Source organism: Lissotriton helveticus, chromosome 11 (genome assembly GCF_964261635.1).
Source record: "Lissotriton helveticus chromosome 11, aLisHel1.1, whole genome shotgun sequence".
NCBI classification, from domain to species: Eukaryota; Metazoa; Chordata; class Amphibia; order Caudata; family Salamandridae; genus Lissotriton; species Lissotriton helveticus.
Window position 1 is genome coordinate 915,116,494 of NC_136072.1, and position 16,051 is coordinate 915,132,544.

Below are 16,051 nucleotides of genomic sequence, written 5' to 3' on the forward strand. Positions count from 1 at the left end.
TCTCTCAACGAGACCGGCTGCTTCAGGATGGCGTACACAATGGAACTTCCACTGGTACCCTAACAAAAGGGAAACGTGCTTCATTAACTCTGAGGAGAATGGCTGGCCGTTATCAGAATATACGACTCTAGGGAGTCCATAACGGGGGAAGAACACACGAACCAACTGCTTGGCAGTGGTCGCGGCTGTGTAATCTGGGACTGGATATGCTTCTGTCCACCTGGACAAAGCGCATACAACTACAAGGACATACTTGAAACCTCGACATCGCTCCATCTGAATATAATCCATCTGGAGGACTTCAAAAGGGTGGTCAGGGGGCTGGAATCCACCTTGTTCCACCGGGACACTTTTACCTGGATTAAACTGACAACATATCATACAGGTACGGACTTTCTGCTTAGCTGCAGCTCGTAAATGCTTGTTGAACCAAATGTTCTGGATACTGTCTAACATAGCTTTTTCTCCTAAATGTGTTGGACTATGTGCGGTATTAATAATGACTTGAACCATAGAGTCGGGGAGAAACCATGTGGCTCTACCCTTCGTTAACCATCCTTGATCTGTCTGGACCCCTCCTTGTTCGGACCATTTCTTGATTTCTTCGGGAGTAGCATGTAACTGGATATCTATGACATCTTGAGTAGGGTCCTTAACTGTCATACATGTAATCGGATCTGGAGTATGTGTCTGATTAACTTGAATGTCTGGAGTCTGTGCTGTAAGCTTGGCTGTGCGATCTGCTAGATCGTTACCCTGGGAAATAATGTCAGTGACCTTCGTATGTGCTTTGCACTTCATGATAGCGATAGATGTCGGTAAGTGTATGGCATCTAACAGAGCTTGAATAAGGAGACCATGCTGAATCTTGGTTCCATGAGAAGTCATGAAACCTCTCTCCTGCCAGAGCACTCCGAAGTCGTGTACAACTCCAAATGCGTAGCGTGAATCTGTATAAACATTAACTTTCAAGTTCTTGGCGTGTATGCAGGCTTGTGTCAGAGCAACTAGCTCTGCTGCTTGAGCGGACAGGGTGTCAATACGGTGTGTCTCAATAACTTCGGTGTCAGTAGTCACTGCATACGCGGCGACTAGTTCTCCTGTACTTGTTCTCATACATGAACCATCCACATAAAGTGTCAGGTCAGGATCTGGTAACGGAGTATCTGTCAGATCTTGTCTTGGCTTTGTCGTAATGTTAACTACTTCCACACAATCATGTGTGGCTGGATTCGAAGTAACTGATGGTAATAATGTAGCAGGATTCAGGATGTTGCAGCGTCTGATTTCTATGTGTGGCTGGAACAGTGTCAATTCATAACCTGTTAGACGTGCAATTGTCAAGTGCTGAGTCTGTGTTCGGTTCAAAAGAACTTCCACGGAGTGTGGGACTTGTACTGTCAAGAAGTGTCCTAAGACTATGGAATCACTTTGTCTAATAGCTAGTGCTGTGGCTGCAACTGACTTGAGGCACGCAGGCAACGCCTGGGCGACTGGATCTAATGTGCTCGAAAAGTAAGCACAGGGCTTGTTTTGTCCTGCTTGATCTTGTGTGAGAACAGATAATGCTGTACCTTCACGTTCAGTGACAAAAAGTGTAAAAGGCTTACTGTAGTTCGGTGTAGCTAGAACAGGAGCTTGGCATAGAGCTTTCTTTAACTCATTGAAACTAAGTGTATGTTCAGATGTCCAAGGGAGGACAGTCGATGCGGCTGCCTCCTGTGTCGTTAACTGTATCAGTGGTTTGGCTAGAAATGCATACTGAGGAATCCATTGTCTACAATAAGAAGTGAGGCCGATAAAAGCACGTACCTCCTTCTGGGTCTTGGGCTGAGGAAGACTCGCTATTAACTGGATACGGTCTGGTGTCAACTGCCTACCCCACTTGGACAGTAAGTGGCCTAAGTAGATCACTTGCTGGACACAGAATTGAAGCTTCGAAGGGGACACCTTGTGCCCCATCTCGGCTAGAAAATACAGAACCGTCAGTGACGCTCGCTCGCAATCACGTTCAGAACGGGCTGTGATCAGTAGATCATCGACATACTGGAGCAGGGCAGTGTCAGTTGGCATGTGAACATTATCAAGTTGTCTCTTAAGTGCTTGACTGTAAATACTAGGACTTTCCGTGAAACCTTGAGGAGCTCGTGTAAACATATAGCTCCTTCCATTTAAACAGAATCCGAAAAGAAACTGGCTGTCTGGATGAATTGGAACACTAAAAAATGCGTTCTTGAGGTCGATTACTGTAAAGAACGTGGCTTCGGAATCAATGGCTGTCAATAGGGAAGAGATGTCTGGAACAACTGGGTACTGAGGAATAATACATTTATTAAGCTCTCGTAGGTCGATCACTAATCGATATACTGGGGGTGCATTTGGATCAGTACGTTTCATGACTGGAATGATCGGAGAATTACATACATTGGAGTCAGTTTCTACAACTACTCCTTGAGCGATGAGCTCGTCAATAATTTTGGATAAGGCTGCTACAGCCTCGGGTGGCAATCTGTACTGTCTGATTCGTGGTAACACTACACCTGGCTTGAGAGTCACACGATAGGGTGTGATTTGCATGTAACCTACATCAGTTGGACCTTGCGCCCATAAATGCTGCGGAACATTAGACAGTCTTGAATCAAAATCTCGTAACACATAGTGACCCTTAAAGTCACGTAGGAACAATCGTATTCCCTCTGGGGAACAGCATATAACTGCACCTAACTCTTTCAGTGTTTTAATGCCTAATAGATTTTCTGGACATGACTTAGTAAGTAACAGATCAGTAGTACGGGACAATGGACCTACTTCTAGAGTAACTGGCTTTGAAATCTCATTTACGATAGGTTTTCCTGAAAATCCAAGGGAAACATTTCTTGAGCCTGAGAGCGGAGCCCCTGGAACTTCGGCATGACTAATTGTGGTCCTACTTGCCCCTGTATCAATCAAAAACTTTCTGTCTTTCCCTAATACTTGACTGTGAACATAGGGACCTTCTTGATCTACAGGTATCTCGATGAGAGGCAAGCCTACCTCCCTCTCTAGGCTGTTTCATGAGTATTGCTGGTACTCTGGATACTCAGACTGTGCATACTGGTACATCTGCTGTGTAACATGCTGTGTTGCAGCGATAGGCTGCGGAGCTGTAACTGTCTGTGGTGCATTCTGTGACTGAGGAATCTGGGAAACTTGTTCTTGTCTAGACGGACGTGGTCTTTCTTTAGTCTTACCAGTAGCTATGTTGTGTTTCAGAACTGCACACTCGTTTATAAAATGACCTGGCTGTTTACAATAATTGCAATTCCCTTTAACGGGAGCTGCAGGATGACTGGCTTGATTCGGACCCCTCTTCTGACTGTCTTGAGGAACAGATTGTGCAACTAGTACTTTCATTTTCGTGTCTTTCATACGTTTTCTCTCGTGTTCTTGTTCTTCTCTGATTCTATTCTGGTGATACTGAAGCATCTGGAGCATCTGGGACGGAGTATTAGCTTGCCAGGTGCTTTCGACTTTCAAAACTCGATTTTTAACTTGTGGGCTTGAATTCTCGACTAATTTAGTAACAAAAAGGTGAGGGTATGACTCACTACTTGTCTTGAGGCCACTGTTGATACTAAAACATTTTTCAAATCTAGAATAAAAATCACTAATATCTTCCTCTTGTTTCTGTTTACAGGCTGAGATTGCATCCCAGTCTTCTTTTCTAGTTGTCAATAATCTGGGTAAAACTTGTATTAATAATTCTGGTAATTCTTTACATTTCTCATCCTAGACCAGTACCTGGTACTCGTGCCTTGTCTTCAGCTTCTAGAACTGCCCAATCGATCTTTTTCTCTCCCACCTCCCATTCTTTTTCCTTTAGCTTTTCATACACCCCTGCGGGCAACAGGACCTTTAACATTTTAATGATATCTGGGTAAGTGTATTCTCCCATACGGAGCATGTCTTTTAATTCTCTATGGAACCCTGCTGGATCTTTGTCATGACAGGGAATTAATTTCTTCATTTCGAGGAGTTCCATCTTTGTTATTGGAGTGTATACAAACACTCGTTGCATTTCACCGTCCTCTGTCTTAACTGGATGCACCTCTCGTAACGGATTCTGTCTCTCCATGTAAAATGGTTTACTTTCTGGGGGTGAGACATGAACAAAATGCGGGTTCAGAAATGTTCTATATTTGTGGCGCTGTTCTAGAATGACACTAATTAAATCGGTACCTAGACCTCTCCATCTATACTGGAGTAACTCGTTCAGGACATCGTGTAACGGACCTGGATCAGAGTGCTGACCCTCATACAGAGTAATGAGGTACTGGATCATATACATACCCACCAGTCGCTGCTCGGCTGGGGGCATTTTCAGAAACATTTGTGCCACTATTTCGTCTGGAAAAGTGATAGAATCAGTAATCCATCGGACTGCTGATCGGGCTAGTTCTTGTTCATGCATGGTACTTAACTCACTGTAACCGATTCTTGATTTCAGAATGTGATCGGTAGCTTGGAACACTTGTTCTAGGGAACCTTGTTCTGGTGCTGAATGATGGAAAATTGACTTGTGTTCTAGGCGTAAATGGCGATCTGGAAATCTAGATTTTCCTACATACGCTATTCTGGCGGGATTCTCGTCCTCTACCTCTTCAGTATCAGAGTTACTTTCTTTCTCGCTTACTTGTGCTGCTTTACGTTGTTCGTGTATCTTTATTATTTCTCTACGGATTTTCTTGTACATACTCTCCATGGCACTAATGGTATTGTGCTTACCCTCGGCTATATTATCACTCCACTTTGTCAGGGTTTTCATTTCGGACGGATCTTTAGACGGGTAATCTTGTTCTCTTATTAGACAGTTAATTAAAAACTTTAATATCATACGCTGGATCTCAGCTTTCCTTTGAGACATGGCATCACTAATACTTTCTGGATCATCCCCTGTACGGATGAAACGATATATTCTGTCTAGATCTTCTTTCATATTGGGTAGGGTGACTAGATACTCGGTCACCCTCCTTACGCGTACTGAATATAAAACCATATTATTCTCGCCTGGGACTGGGTCATAGGCGCATTCGCCAAGGGCTTGCCTGATTTCTGCAACAGACTTATTACTCTTGGGAGTACGCTGTGATGCTTGAGCATGTAATTCGAGTGCTGATAAACGCTTGCGTGGCGGCGGGGTTTGAGGAGGACCTCCTCCTGCGGCCCCTAGACTAGAATCGTCGACTGATATTCTTCGTGGTGGAGCGGGAAATTGAAATGCTGACTGGACCGGGGGTACCGTAGCAGGTACTGCATGGGGTGCCCCGGTGTCTGGAGGAGCAGGATGTGCCTGATTTACAGGGACTGGCGGAGCGCGAACAGGATCTGCATATTCAGGGACTGTGTCGTCCAGATAGGACGAAATAAAAATATCAGCTGCGGTCGGTTTGTGACATAGCTTGGTCGGAACTAGAGGTGGCGGGAAATTACTGGATGCCTCCGGGGTCGCTTTTGGCAAGCCCTCGGCAAGAAGAGGATACATACCCTTAATAAGGGCATGCCTCTGTCTGTCTGACTGTTCGGCTTTGACTTGTTCACCTATCTCGATTAATTCTTTTTCTTGGGCTCGTTCTAAGGATTCTCTACTTAATTCTGACTTTCTGATTTCTTTTTCGGTTCTTTTATGAGCTTCTTTGCGCCATAACTCGATGGCATCTTTCTGTGACTGTCTGGCTTTCTTTTTCCATAATGCCTCTTCTACTCGCATGATGCACTCAGCATCCCATGTACCCGATACGGGCCATCTATACTTTTCTTCTAACTGTTTGGTATACTCTACCCATAAATCTAGATACAATATGGCACTTATGCCATGTTTCTGATACATAAAATGACCTGGACTGTCCCTGGGCGGGACGGGAACTGCTGCTTCCAGCAGACCCTTTCTAGTTTTTAACTGACGTAACTTGGAAAATATGGGCATGACTGAACTGTAATCTAGACACAATACAATACACAATGAACACGATACTTATTCCCCATTCATACCACGACATTAAAATATATGAAAAACATTTAAAAATAACAGTTCGAACAGAATACTACCTGGAAATACTGAGAACAGAACACATAAATTTTCTCGAGAACAGAAACTGACTAGAACAGAAACTAGATGCACTGCTGAAACAGTACGAAACTTACCGGTCTCATAAAGAGACACGTCAGGACCCGCATCCACCGAAGTGGACACTTCGTTTGTGGGACTGTGTACCACCAACCCACAGACCAGAGTCAATTTAATTGACCCTGTCTAGATACCACCCCAGTAACGGTACTCACCGGGCAGCAAGAACGGAAGGCCTCAGACTGGACTGGACTGCTACGACGACGGACGACGAACTTCGAACTTCGGACTTCAGTTACGGGTGGACCTCCGGATACCTCGGACCTTGGACTCTTGGCTTGGGCTCTGGTCGGGACTCGCCGCGTTCCTCCACCGTCTCGTCTGGATGCTGGACCGCCTCCTCCGTCTCCTCCGTGGGCCTGAGGGATACTTGAGCAGAAATATCTGCCACTGCGCAGAAGAGTTCCGTCACGACTGCAGAGGGTCAGGGGGTCGGCGTGGCTTCACCGACGCGTGGGGAAAGGGCAAGTCCCTGTTCGGGCGCCATTATGTGGTAAATAAATAAATAATACCCTATTTTTGACTAGACATATATCATAACAGATAGCTCAATAAATAAGAGTCAAGATTCGAGGTAGTAGGAGTTTTTGCAGGTTTAATACAGCATGAGGACAGGAACAGGACAACCTGCATAGGAATAGGATGACAGGGCCCAGCAGCTGCTGGGGCTGGATCTGGGATGAGCGCGCTGGCTTTTAATAACAATACATGGGCATATATACATAACGCAAACACATAGCATTACATTGCAGTAGGCGTAGCAGTGGGTGGAGCAGTAGGTGTGACGCGTAGCAGTCGCGAAAGATAAGGGCGAAAGTAGGTGTAACTGGGCGTATACATAGACATGTGATGCAAACGTAACAGAATATGTCATGAATGGGGCGGAAACCATGGAGGGGGCTACCTAAGGAGCCGGGACCTCTAACCTGATGGTGCGCGCAAACTAGCAATGACGTATCACTAGGAGAAGCTGGGGGCTATGAACTCTGTGCTAGGAGCAGAGACTGAAGTCTGGAGAGTCAGGGCGACATGTACCTAAACCCTATCTAGTATCTGATGTTTAGGGAACATGTTGATATAAACTAGAAGTCAGGAGGGGAAAGGCTGACTTGATTCTAAAACTGGACTATGCATTATTCTACATGTAATGCGTGATGAAGAATATTAAATGACCATTAAATGCAGTATTTCTCTAACGTGGAGACGTGAAGGCTAGACAATGACGGAAACTATTGATGCAGTTCAGTAGCTTAGGAATGCAGAGAAGGAGGACTGAACTGATAACTGGACTCATAACATATTCTTGGCAGACTCAGAGACTGAGCCAGGCTGGACCGGGCACTGCGAGGCAAGAAGTAAGTGAAGGGTCGAGGATACAGGTGGGGGCTGTATCACTCAGCGAGGCTTCAGGAGACAGGAGCTGAATCTGGTGTCCGGGCCCTTTTGAGGCCTAGAAACGGGGACTTTATAATGGAATAACGTGCACACTGAGAAACGTGGCAACGTAGCTTTACATAGGCCTGATATTCGTAGTATTCACGAGGACTGGAAACTGGCATACTAGAGGGGGACACAACTGTAATTGCGTCATTAATCGGACATGGGGAGTACATATGCATATTTAATCATGCACACATAACATATGATGGATGACACGTAGGGACACAGAACATGGCAAAATTTACTTTTCCACAGTACCGTGATAACTGGGGGGTCTGAATGAGCCGAGAACCATCTTGAAGGTCCCTGTTGCGCATGTCCAGTATGCGGCTGGTGGCATTGATAAGGTGCCAACTGAAGGTCCCTGCCAAGATGTGCCTGGGAAGATGCACCTTCACCCAGCCGGAGAAACAGAATTTGTACTGCACTTGCAACAAATGTATACTCTGCTATTGTATTCTGTAGAATAGGTCATGGGAACCCAAAATTCACTAGGCGGTTCCTTAACATGATAATTTAGGCTTACAGTAGTCTGTTCTGATTGGTGTGTTAACCTAGCCTACTTTGGGACCAATCGAAATTGGGGATTCTGACACTTTGCAACATTTGGGGGTGGTACACTGACCCGAAAACAGTAGAACTAGCCTAGGTTTAGCTATAGAATTTGTCCGACTTGTCTGAATAGCTGACCTGTCACTGACCCAACGCACTCAATAGGTGACTGAATTTACAGAGCGCTGCGGAGCACTCTGTCCGAAATTGACCATAGACTTTTAAAGGTTTTACTGAACCTTAAGTGCTGGCGGAGCACTTTGCTGGGGAGTTCGCTAACCCAATCGGGGTTCTGACTGATAGCTGCAGAGAGGGTGGAGCGCAGGCGTTGCTTCCGAACTGCGGGTGCTGGTCGTGCCTTGGTGGTCCTGTCCTGATTCTTATCTGGTTTTCCTGTCCTGTCCTGGGGTGTCCATTCTGCACCTGCTGTCCCATTGATGACTGCTATTCCTTGGGGTAATTCCTGTCCTTGACTGATCCGTGGCCATGGTTGGTTTTCACACCATTCTAGGTAAATATATAGATAGGGCTGAGAACTCTATACTGCACCTTTCTATTTTCTGTCTTTGCTTCAATAAAGACATACCTTTGCACATGTTATAATTTCCATGCTTTCCGCAATCTACTATATGAATGACCATTGAATTTCTGATAGCATGTTCCTATGTTACCTTACCTTTTAGAGCACAATTTTCTACATACTGTTTATGAATTTAGATGTGGTTTATATTTTCTCCTGAATTCTATTCTTGAAATAATAATATTAGAATTATAGCGTGTTCTTTCACCCTTTGGATAGATGTATAGGATTCCTAATTTCCTCTCATTCTTCATGAAGTATGTCCAATAGTATAATTCTAGTACATGCAATAAGCTTGCTCATTTATAAATGTCCATTCTTGAGTTTCAGTTTTAAGTCTACTTAGTGTGTTCCCTGTCGCACTATTTACAACTTAAATGATTGCCCTTACACTTTTCTTGTATGGTTATGTTCTTTTTGTTATCATGATTATCGATTGCCTTTTAACTGTAAGCCTAATACTCACAGAAACTGATTTCTAGATAAAACCTTTAAAACTTCAGTTGTCCGTGGTCATTTTATGAATATCAAAGGTATTTTAAGTTGGGTTTTGTATTTTGTCTACTTTTCTTCACAGCTAGCTCCCTGATCCATTGTGGTCATAGGTACCCGTAACGGTGGATTGGTAAGTCGGGTACACTAAAATAAAAGGAAGGAATCAGGGTTGCTGATGGTAGATTTGAGAGGTCGCCTGATTAATGTATATGGTGAATTGAAATTTATGGGCCCGAAAACTATATAGTGAAATTATTGGTCAGGTGACCCCCGATCTCTATCACTCCTTTTGTTGATAGGAAACTGGCAACTGATATCACTGTCTTTGGTTTCCGTCTGCTCGCTGGATGTAAACTTTTTATACCAATGGCATTGTTGCTCTAAAGCCTCAAGGATTCAGCAGTCACTGTATCCTTTTTAATATTTTCCAGTATTTCGCCTATCTTTGGATGTATGTTCACATTAAAAGTCATATGTAAGTGGCGGTATTGGACATTAGGTCGAAACCCAGAAATTTGAAACCATGCCAGAGTGTCAAATGTTCCTGTACAATTTCTGCTCTATCCAGGCACATCAACTCCTAGAATTCAAGACTGATTTTCCCTGCCTAAATGATTTGTTTTTTAAAATGTGTTCTCATTTTAATAGACAATGTTACAGATCGATTTGTGCATGTTTTTGACAGTACAGCACCCAACACAAGCATACTAGAAGGCAGTAAAGAAATAGCAATTCATAACGGCATCGGTATTATTCTTGTGCAATCTTTTTCTGTGGCTTAGGTATATATGCTCCAACTGATGCCTGTTATAGCAACTGAACAGTGCCTGGGTGTCTGCAAAATGCTTTGTTGTGGCTACTCTTTTCTGCTGTATGAATCTAATTGCTTTCTTTATCTGGAGGTCAACTCTCTCTCATCATTTGAGATAAGACAGTGCCTTGCCACCACTGAATATGGTAATATGAGCCCTCATATGCATGTTGGGTCTTGAGGGCCAGCTTTAAATTTCCTATCTAAGCCTAGTGAAATAACCCCGGTGTTATGTCCTTGAAGTTATCTGTTGTTGACATCAGAAAAGTCTTCATCATTTGGAAACCCTTATTTTTAGGTTGCGCCTGGCGACACAGCGCGAAAGCGCGGTCGCCATCGAGATCTATTGTTACTGACTTGCTTCGGAAGGGAGACAGGAGATGAGCACGCGCAGGGGCGACTGCAGGTTGTGAACGTGCCCCTGAACACGCATGTACAGACACACGATGTGCACATCTCCTGTCCCCCTTCCGTCCTCACCAGCCTCATATAACTTCTTTTTTTAACTTTAAACGTACGGCATGCCCCACTTACCAGCTCTTGTGGGGACTCTGCACTGCTCCTCGGCTGGTCTTGTGTCTTCAGCGGCTCACTGCAGCACCATGCGGGGCTCCGTCTTGCTCACAGGAGCCCCGCCTGAAATCCTGTTTTGGCCACACCATGCGGCATTCACGAAGGCGGGGCGGGCTCCCGCCGGACTACAGCTTTTTTTTTGTTGCCTTGGGCGCTTTGGCGGCCCCCTCCCTAGGCCGCACGAGCCGTGCAGCACTCATTAAAGTACGGCGGCATTTGAAGTCCGCACGCACCGCCACTGGGCACGAGCTGCACAACACGCGAAAGTTCCAGATACGGCGCATGTGCGGGCAGCCCTTGCCCTCCCAGGTCTCCTCCCCAGCCCGGATGTAGAGCTGCTTTCTGTTTTGCTTGTTCTTTTTTAGAACTCTCTCGGCTTCGCTCTGAGCTGGCAACAAACGTGAAAAGCTGACCACTTCTGATTTAGTGGAATAGATTAGAAAAATGCACATCCAGTAATCTCACAATAATTTTAGGCGATACAACCCAGGCCTGTGTGAAAGGAGTGGCAGATTTAAAGAGATTGTTTCCTTTGCCATGGCAACCTTGCTAAATGTGGGCACGTTTCCGTAGAGATTGGTATCGCCAGTCACCGTGTTTATTACTTCATGAGCTGCATGGTTTCCTTTCTGTTCAGCAGGTTTCAAGGGTACATTTTTGCAGCGTGGGCTGCAAGTTCTCGGATAGAAAGGGCAGCATTCAGGCAGAGTGCATCACCGTTGGTGTAAACGGTATTTAGAAAAGAAACAGGGCCCATTTGACCTCAGGCGCCCGGCAGCACGGATTTATTCTGAAAGCGATATCAATATGCAAAACTGTAATTCAAAGCACGTGAAAGGCGGCGTGGTTAATTTTCTCCAGATGGAAAAAACGTAGACAATCTGTAAGGGAAACTGCTCTCTGGAGACCAACATATTTGCTAGATATTTGTTGTAAAAAAAGCCTGTTTACTAATGAGAACATTTAAAATGTTAAATAGTGCAGTCTCACCTGCTGGGTTCCAGTATTCCAGTAATTATGTCACGTTCCTCTATATATCACGGAATACCGATGCGACTTGGAATATCCTGATAATGTGCAGCAAGGGGTACTTTATCCCTAATATTTTGAGCAACAGCTCCACAAGGGGCTGGGGCAGCCCCACAGGTATGATGATGGTTTTCCTTTCTTAAAGGGGCCATCAGATGAATCAGTCATCATTTAAAACAAGCATTTGCAATGCAACAGATCTCACATTTACGTGAGTTTGAGCTATTGGCATTGTAAAAGAAAATGCCTTTTATTTATGTTTCAATTTTTTAAACATAATAAAAAGTATTGTCATTTACAATGCCAATAGATTAAACTTGCGTAAATGCAAGACCCATTGCATTGCAAATGCTTGTTTCTTCTGAGCATGAAAAAGCCCAAAAAAAATACTTTTTCCTCTCTCTCAATCTCTAATTGTTGACATGCTGCTCTTTGTATGACGATATTTTAGGAAAAGGTCTCATCAGGTAAAGAAGCCTTAAATGGATGTGTTTTCAAGGCTTCCTCATTAGAGTTCACCAGGTTCTTGTTCCAGGCATCATCTTGCCCCTCCCCTTGCAGTGGATGTCTTTACTGCCTCATCTATTACTCACAATCTGGGTCCGGACGTGTCTCTGACTTTATGTTCTGTCGTTTTCTGGATCAGAAACTGTGGAATTTCTTTCAAAAAGGGCTCCTTAAAGTTATTTACGTGTTATTACTAGGATGATCCATTGAAAATATGTGGAGGACAAAGTGACAATTTCCACCCATTTGTGGGGTTGATATAGATTCTCCACTGTTCAAAATCCACTCAACTAATTTCTTCATCGTAAATGAACCATCAGACCGTGAGACTCCTTCAGTCCCTGTGTGATTTAGACATAAAGGCAGGTAATTGCACCTTGTTTTGTTTTTGCCCGACATGAGCGGAACGTGCAACAAAGCTTTTCTTTATCAAAAACAGGATCCTTTCAATGAGGTAACGCAGCCTCTCAGGCTTAATCTCCCTGTCAAGGTGCAGCTATGATCAGGAGCGGATACTCCTTCTCTTCTAGGGGTCTTTGTTCCTTGAAGCTGATCTTCTTTTCAAGCTCGACACATTTTTGTAGCAAGACGTGGATGCAAGTGGAGGTGTACCTATTTGCACTTGTGAGTTAGGTGCAGTGTTTGTCTTGGTCATGGCAAGAGTCTTTGGAGTTCTATATTCTCCTGTATCCGATTCATCTTCCTCAGATGCTCCATTAATCGTCATCTACATTAAATATAGAGGAAAAGCATTCTCATCCCAATTTGGCGTTATAATCCCTCTCATCTGCCAGAAGAGACTTAATAGAGGTCTTGTGAGCTATTTGAGCATTATATACCCTACATCTTTGTTGTTTAAATATCTTCTTACACTGGCATTATTTGCATGCAAGACACTTTCCCTTGGCAAACAAATGTTACAGACCCAATGTTGGTTGCTGTAAAGGAAATGAGCATTGCACATAAAGGAATTTAAAAGGTGTACTATGCTTGTTTTACCCCCACTCCTAGTCATCCTTATACAACTGGATTTAACTGGTTGAAAGGTTTGCATGCAGTATCAATAAGTTCTCCAGATTATTTGAAGTCATAAATCTTTCCTTCCGAAGACTCTACTGCCAACATTCTGTACTGGTCTGCATTAGCCACTAGCAAACAGATTCAAACATGAGGGTGGGCAAACCATTTTTTAAAGTGGAGACTGCATCCCAGTGCATTGTAGCTGTCAGGAGTTGTGATCATGTGTCATGTGTCACATACATGAAACCAAAACCTCAAAGAAAAACAATCTGCAGTAATTCCAACCCAACACTAGATGGGAAGAGATCGCACAGAATGTGATCCAACACAACAACTGCTGCAAATATAACAATAGTATGCAAGGGTCCACTGTGCCCGTGATAGAACTTACCCATCTTGCCATCTTCCACAAACAGGATGTTAAGCGGGTATGGTGTACTGAAGTAGAAGACATCAATGTTATTCTTCACTGCCACCTATTCAATGAAAGGGAGTAGGTGGGAAACAACAGTCAAGGATTGGGAATGGGAAGGAGACAAACAACCAGAATTATGGAGAGTTAAGAAAAGATAATGATTGATAGAGAAGGAAGGAGGAGAGTTGCAAGTGCAGGAGAAGTAGGCATTAGAAGTTGGAGGGAGAGCATAAAGAATAGGAATGGCATACATCCCAAAAAAAGTATTGGCAATGGGAAGAGTGAAGCAATGACATACAGAAAGGATAAACAAGCAATGAGCATAGGTGAGAGAACATAAAAAATGTAGGTGAGCAAGAAGCATGATAAATACAGATAAGTAGGAGGAAGCAAAGTGCCCAGTTAAAAAGAGTGTAAACCAGAAGGATAAACCAGCAAATGTAGGGGATACAAGGAAGGTAGTAGTGGATGTTCAGTAGACTAGCAACCAATCAAAATAAGAGCAATTTTAAATTTGGAAAACTGCTAAAATGCCATGAAAAGAAAAAAATACCTACCAGTAATTTTTTTCTCTTACATACAGTGATCAGTCCCATCGCTCCTTCTTTTCAACCACTATATGGCGATACCAGGGTTTCAGTCTAGCTTTACATGACATCGCAACACACCAGTATATGTACAACTGCAAACTTCACAAGAAAGTTATCTCAGAAGCACATCTGGGCTCTGGAAAATCTTGAAGCCTGGGTGACCCATTCCTCCTACAATAAGTTTTTACCACACCGATCACAGTCAGTGCTACAGCAATCTTGCCTCCGATACATACAAATCTGACTAAATGACACCAATGCTCATAGAACTTTCCTGGCTCTTGTAGTGGCCCGGATCAACTATTATTGGATGTATTGTCTAATTAACTCTCTGCATTATACATTCAAGCCATCTCGTGTTCAACTTCTGATTGCAAGTGGGTCTTATTCCAGTCCCAGAAGGAATCAGAGGGCAAGAAAATCTTGAAAAAACTACTTTGCGCTGACAGCCTCTGCTTTCCACTTTACTGCACTACCACTCATCGACTGTGTCAGAACTTTTTCTCTCTGCTAATTGGCATTTTTGGCATTTTTGCATTTGGAAGAATTTTTCTGCCCCTGTGGCTAGGTAAATCTCACATATACGCACCTTTATTAAATATATCAACTATGTTAGATTTCACATTAGTTCCCACTTTCCAGAGAGAATCCATTGGCAGGAAGTGGCAGGAAGTTTTATTGCACCATTCCGATTACCTGACCCATGCCATCAACCACATACCGACTGACTACTCTAAACAGGTACAACATCCAGAATAACAAACTCATCACTCTGGGATAAAATCCATTGAATCAGAAGTCAGTGTTCAAATGTCAATCTTACCTTTAGAAAGGGGGAAACTGCTGGGGAATCAGTACCCAAGCCTTTTCTGGCATAGCGCTTCAGTGTCTTAGTAAAGGGGCGCAGCAAAAGTACCAGCCCTCGGCTTAAAGAGTTATCCAGTGCATCCACCATTTTTTTTTACATGATAGCCTTATGAGGCATTCCCATATGCGACATAATTAGCAAAATCGTCACGGAGGTAGTTAGCCATTGTGGTGAAAGGCACCAGTCTGAACCTTCAATGATAGTAGTCAATGAGTGGAGTAACCTCAAGCAGGTGTCCCAAAGTATAAGGTTGGCACTTGATAGTGGAGGGAGCCACTTGTTACTCTTTGGGCAAAGCCCCATCAGGCACTGAAGACAGAGGAGCGCTGGTTGTCTTCTGCATGGCAGTGACATCAAGCTCTTTCCTGATGCGCGCCGGGCTAGTTCTTGCACAGGTGTACCACATCTATGATTAGGGCAATACAATAAGCAGAAAATAAATGAAAACCCCGGGTCGCTTCAGAGTATTGCGCTCATAGGGGCCAGGGAGAAATAAGATCAGTCAGTGTAAATAAAAGAAAGAACACTTATCTGTAGCTGCTCAGGTGCAACGGCAGATAGAAGACTGAGTGTTATAGTGGCTGTTGGGTCCTCATTGGTGTTGAGGATGATGATGTAGCAATGCCTTATAGGTAATGTAGTTGCTATAGTGTTATGTTGTTTTCTATGAAATGATTGGCTGCTGTATTTTTCAGTAGTAAAGGAAGAGAAGCATACTCCTCATCTCAGACTCCTTAATAGAATTGAAAATTCTTGATGCGTTAGCTTAAACTGTTTTATTCACTGCAGTTTAGAGGAAACTCCAGCTATCTTGATTAAGAGGACTTGTGCCTCTCGGATGTCTGGTGGTGAGACACCCAAGAGCAGGCAATCATTGCAGCCTGTATTTCTCTCTGCTTCACCAAAGTAAGATGCGCCCCAGGTACTGGTGAGGCCTGCAGGGGATAATGAATGGTGTTGGGGGGGGGAATCATGCGGCAAAGGATGGCATGAGGAGTAAGGTGCACC

General features: G+C 43.9%; 1 protein-coding gene across 1 annotated transcript in view; it reads right to left on the minus strand.

Moving 5' to 3' along the window:
• Window positions 1-16,051, minus strand: part of AP1B1 (adaptor related protein complex 1 subunit beta 1) — a 342,547-nt gene that overhangs the window by 107,950 nt on the left and 218,546 nt on the right. The window contains exon 18 of the mRNA XM_078667185.1: window positions 13,562-13,646. Within this exon, the coding sequence (XP_078523311.1) occupies window positions 13,562-13,646 (85 nt within the window). The remainder of the gene's footprint in view (window positions 1-13,561; window positions 13,647-16,051) is intronic.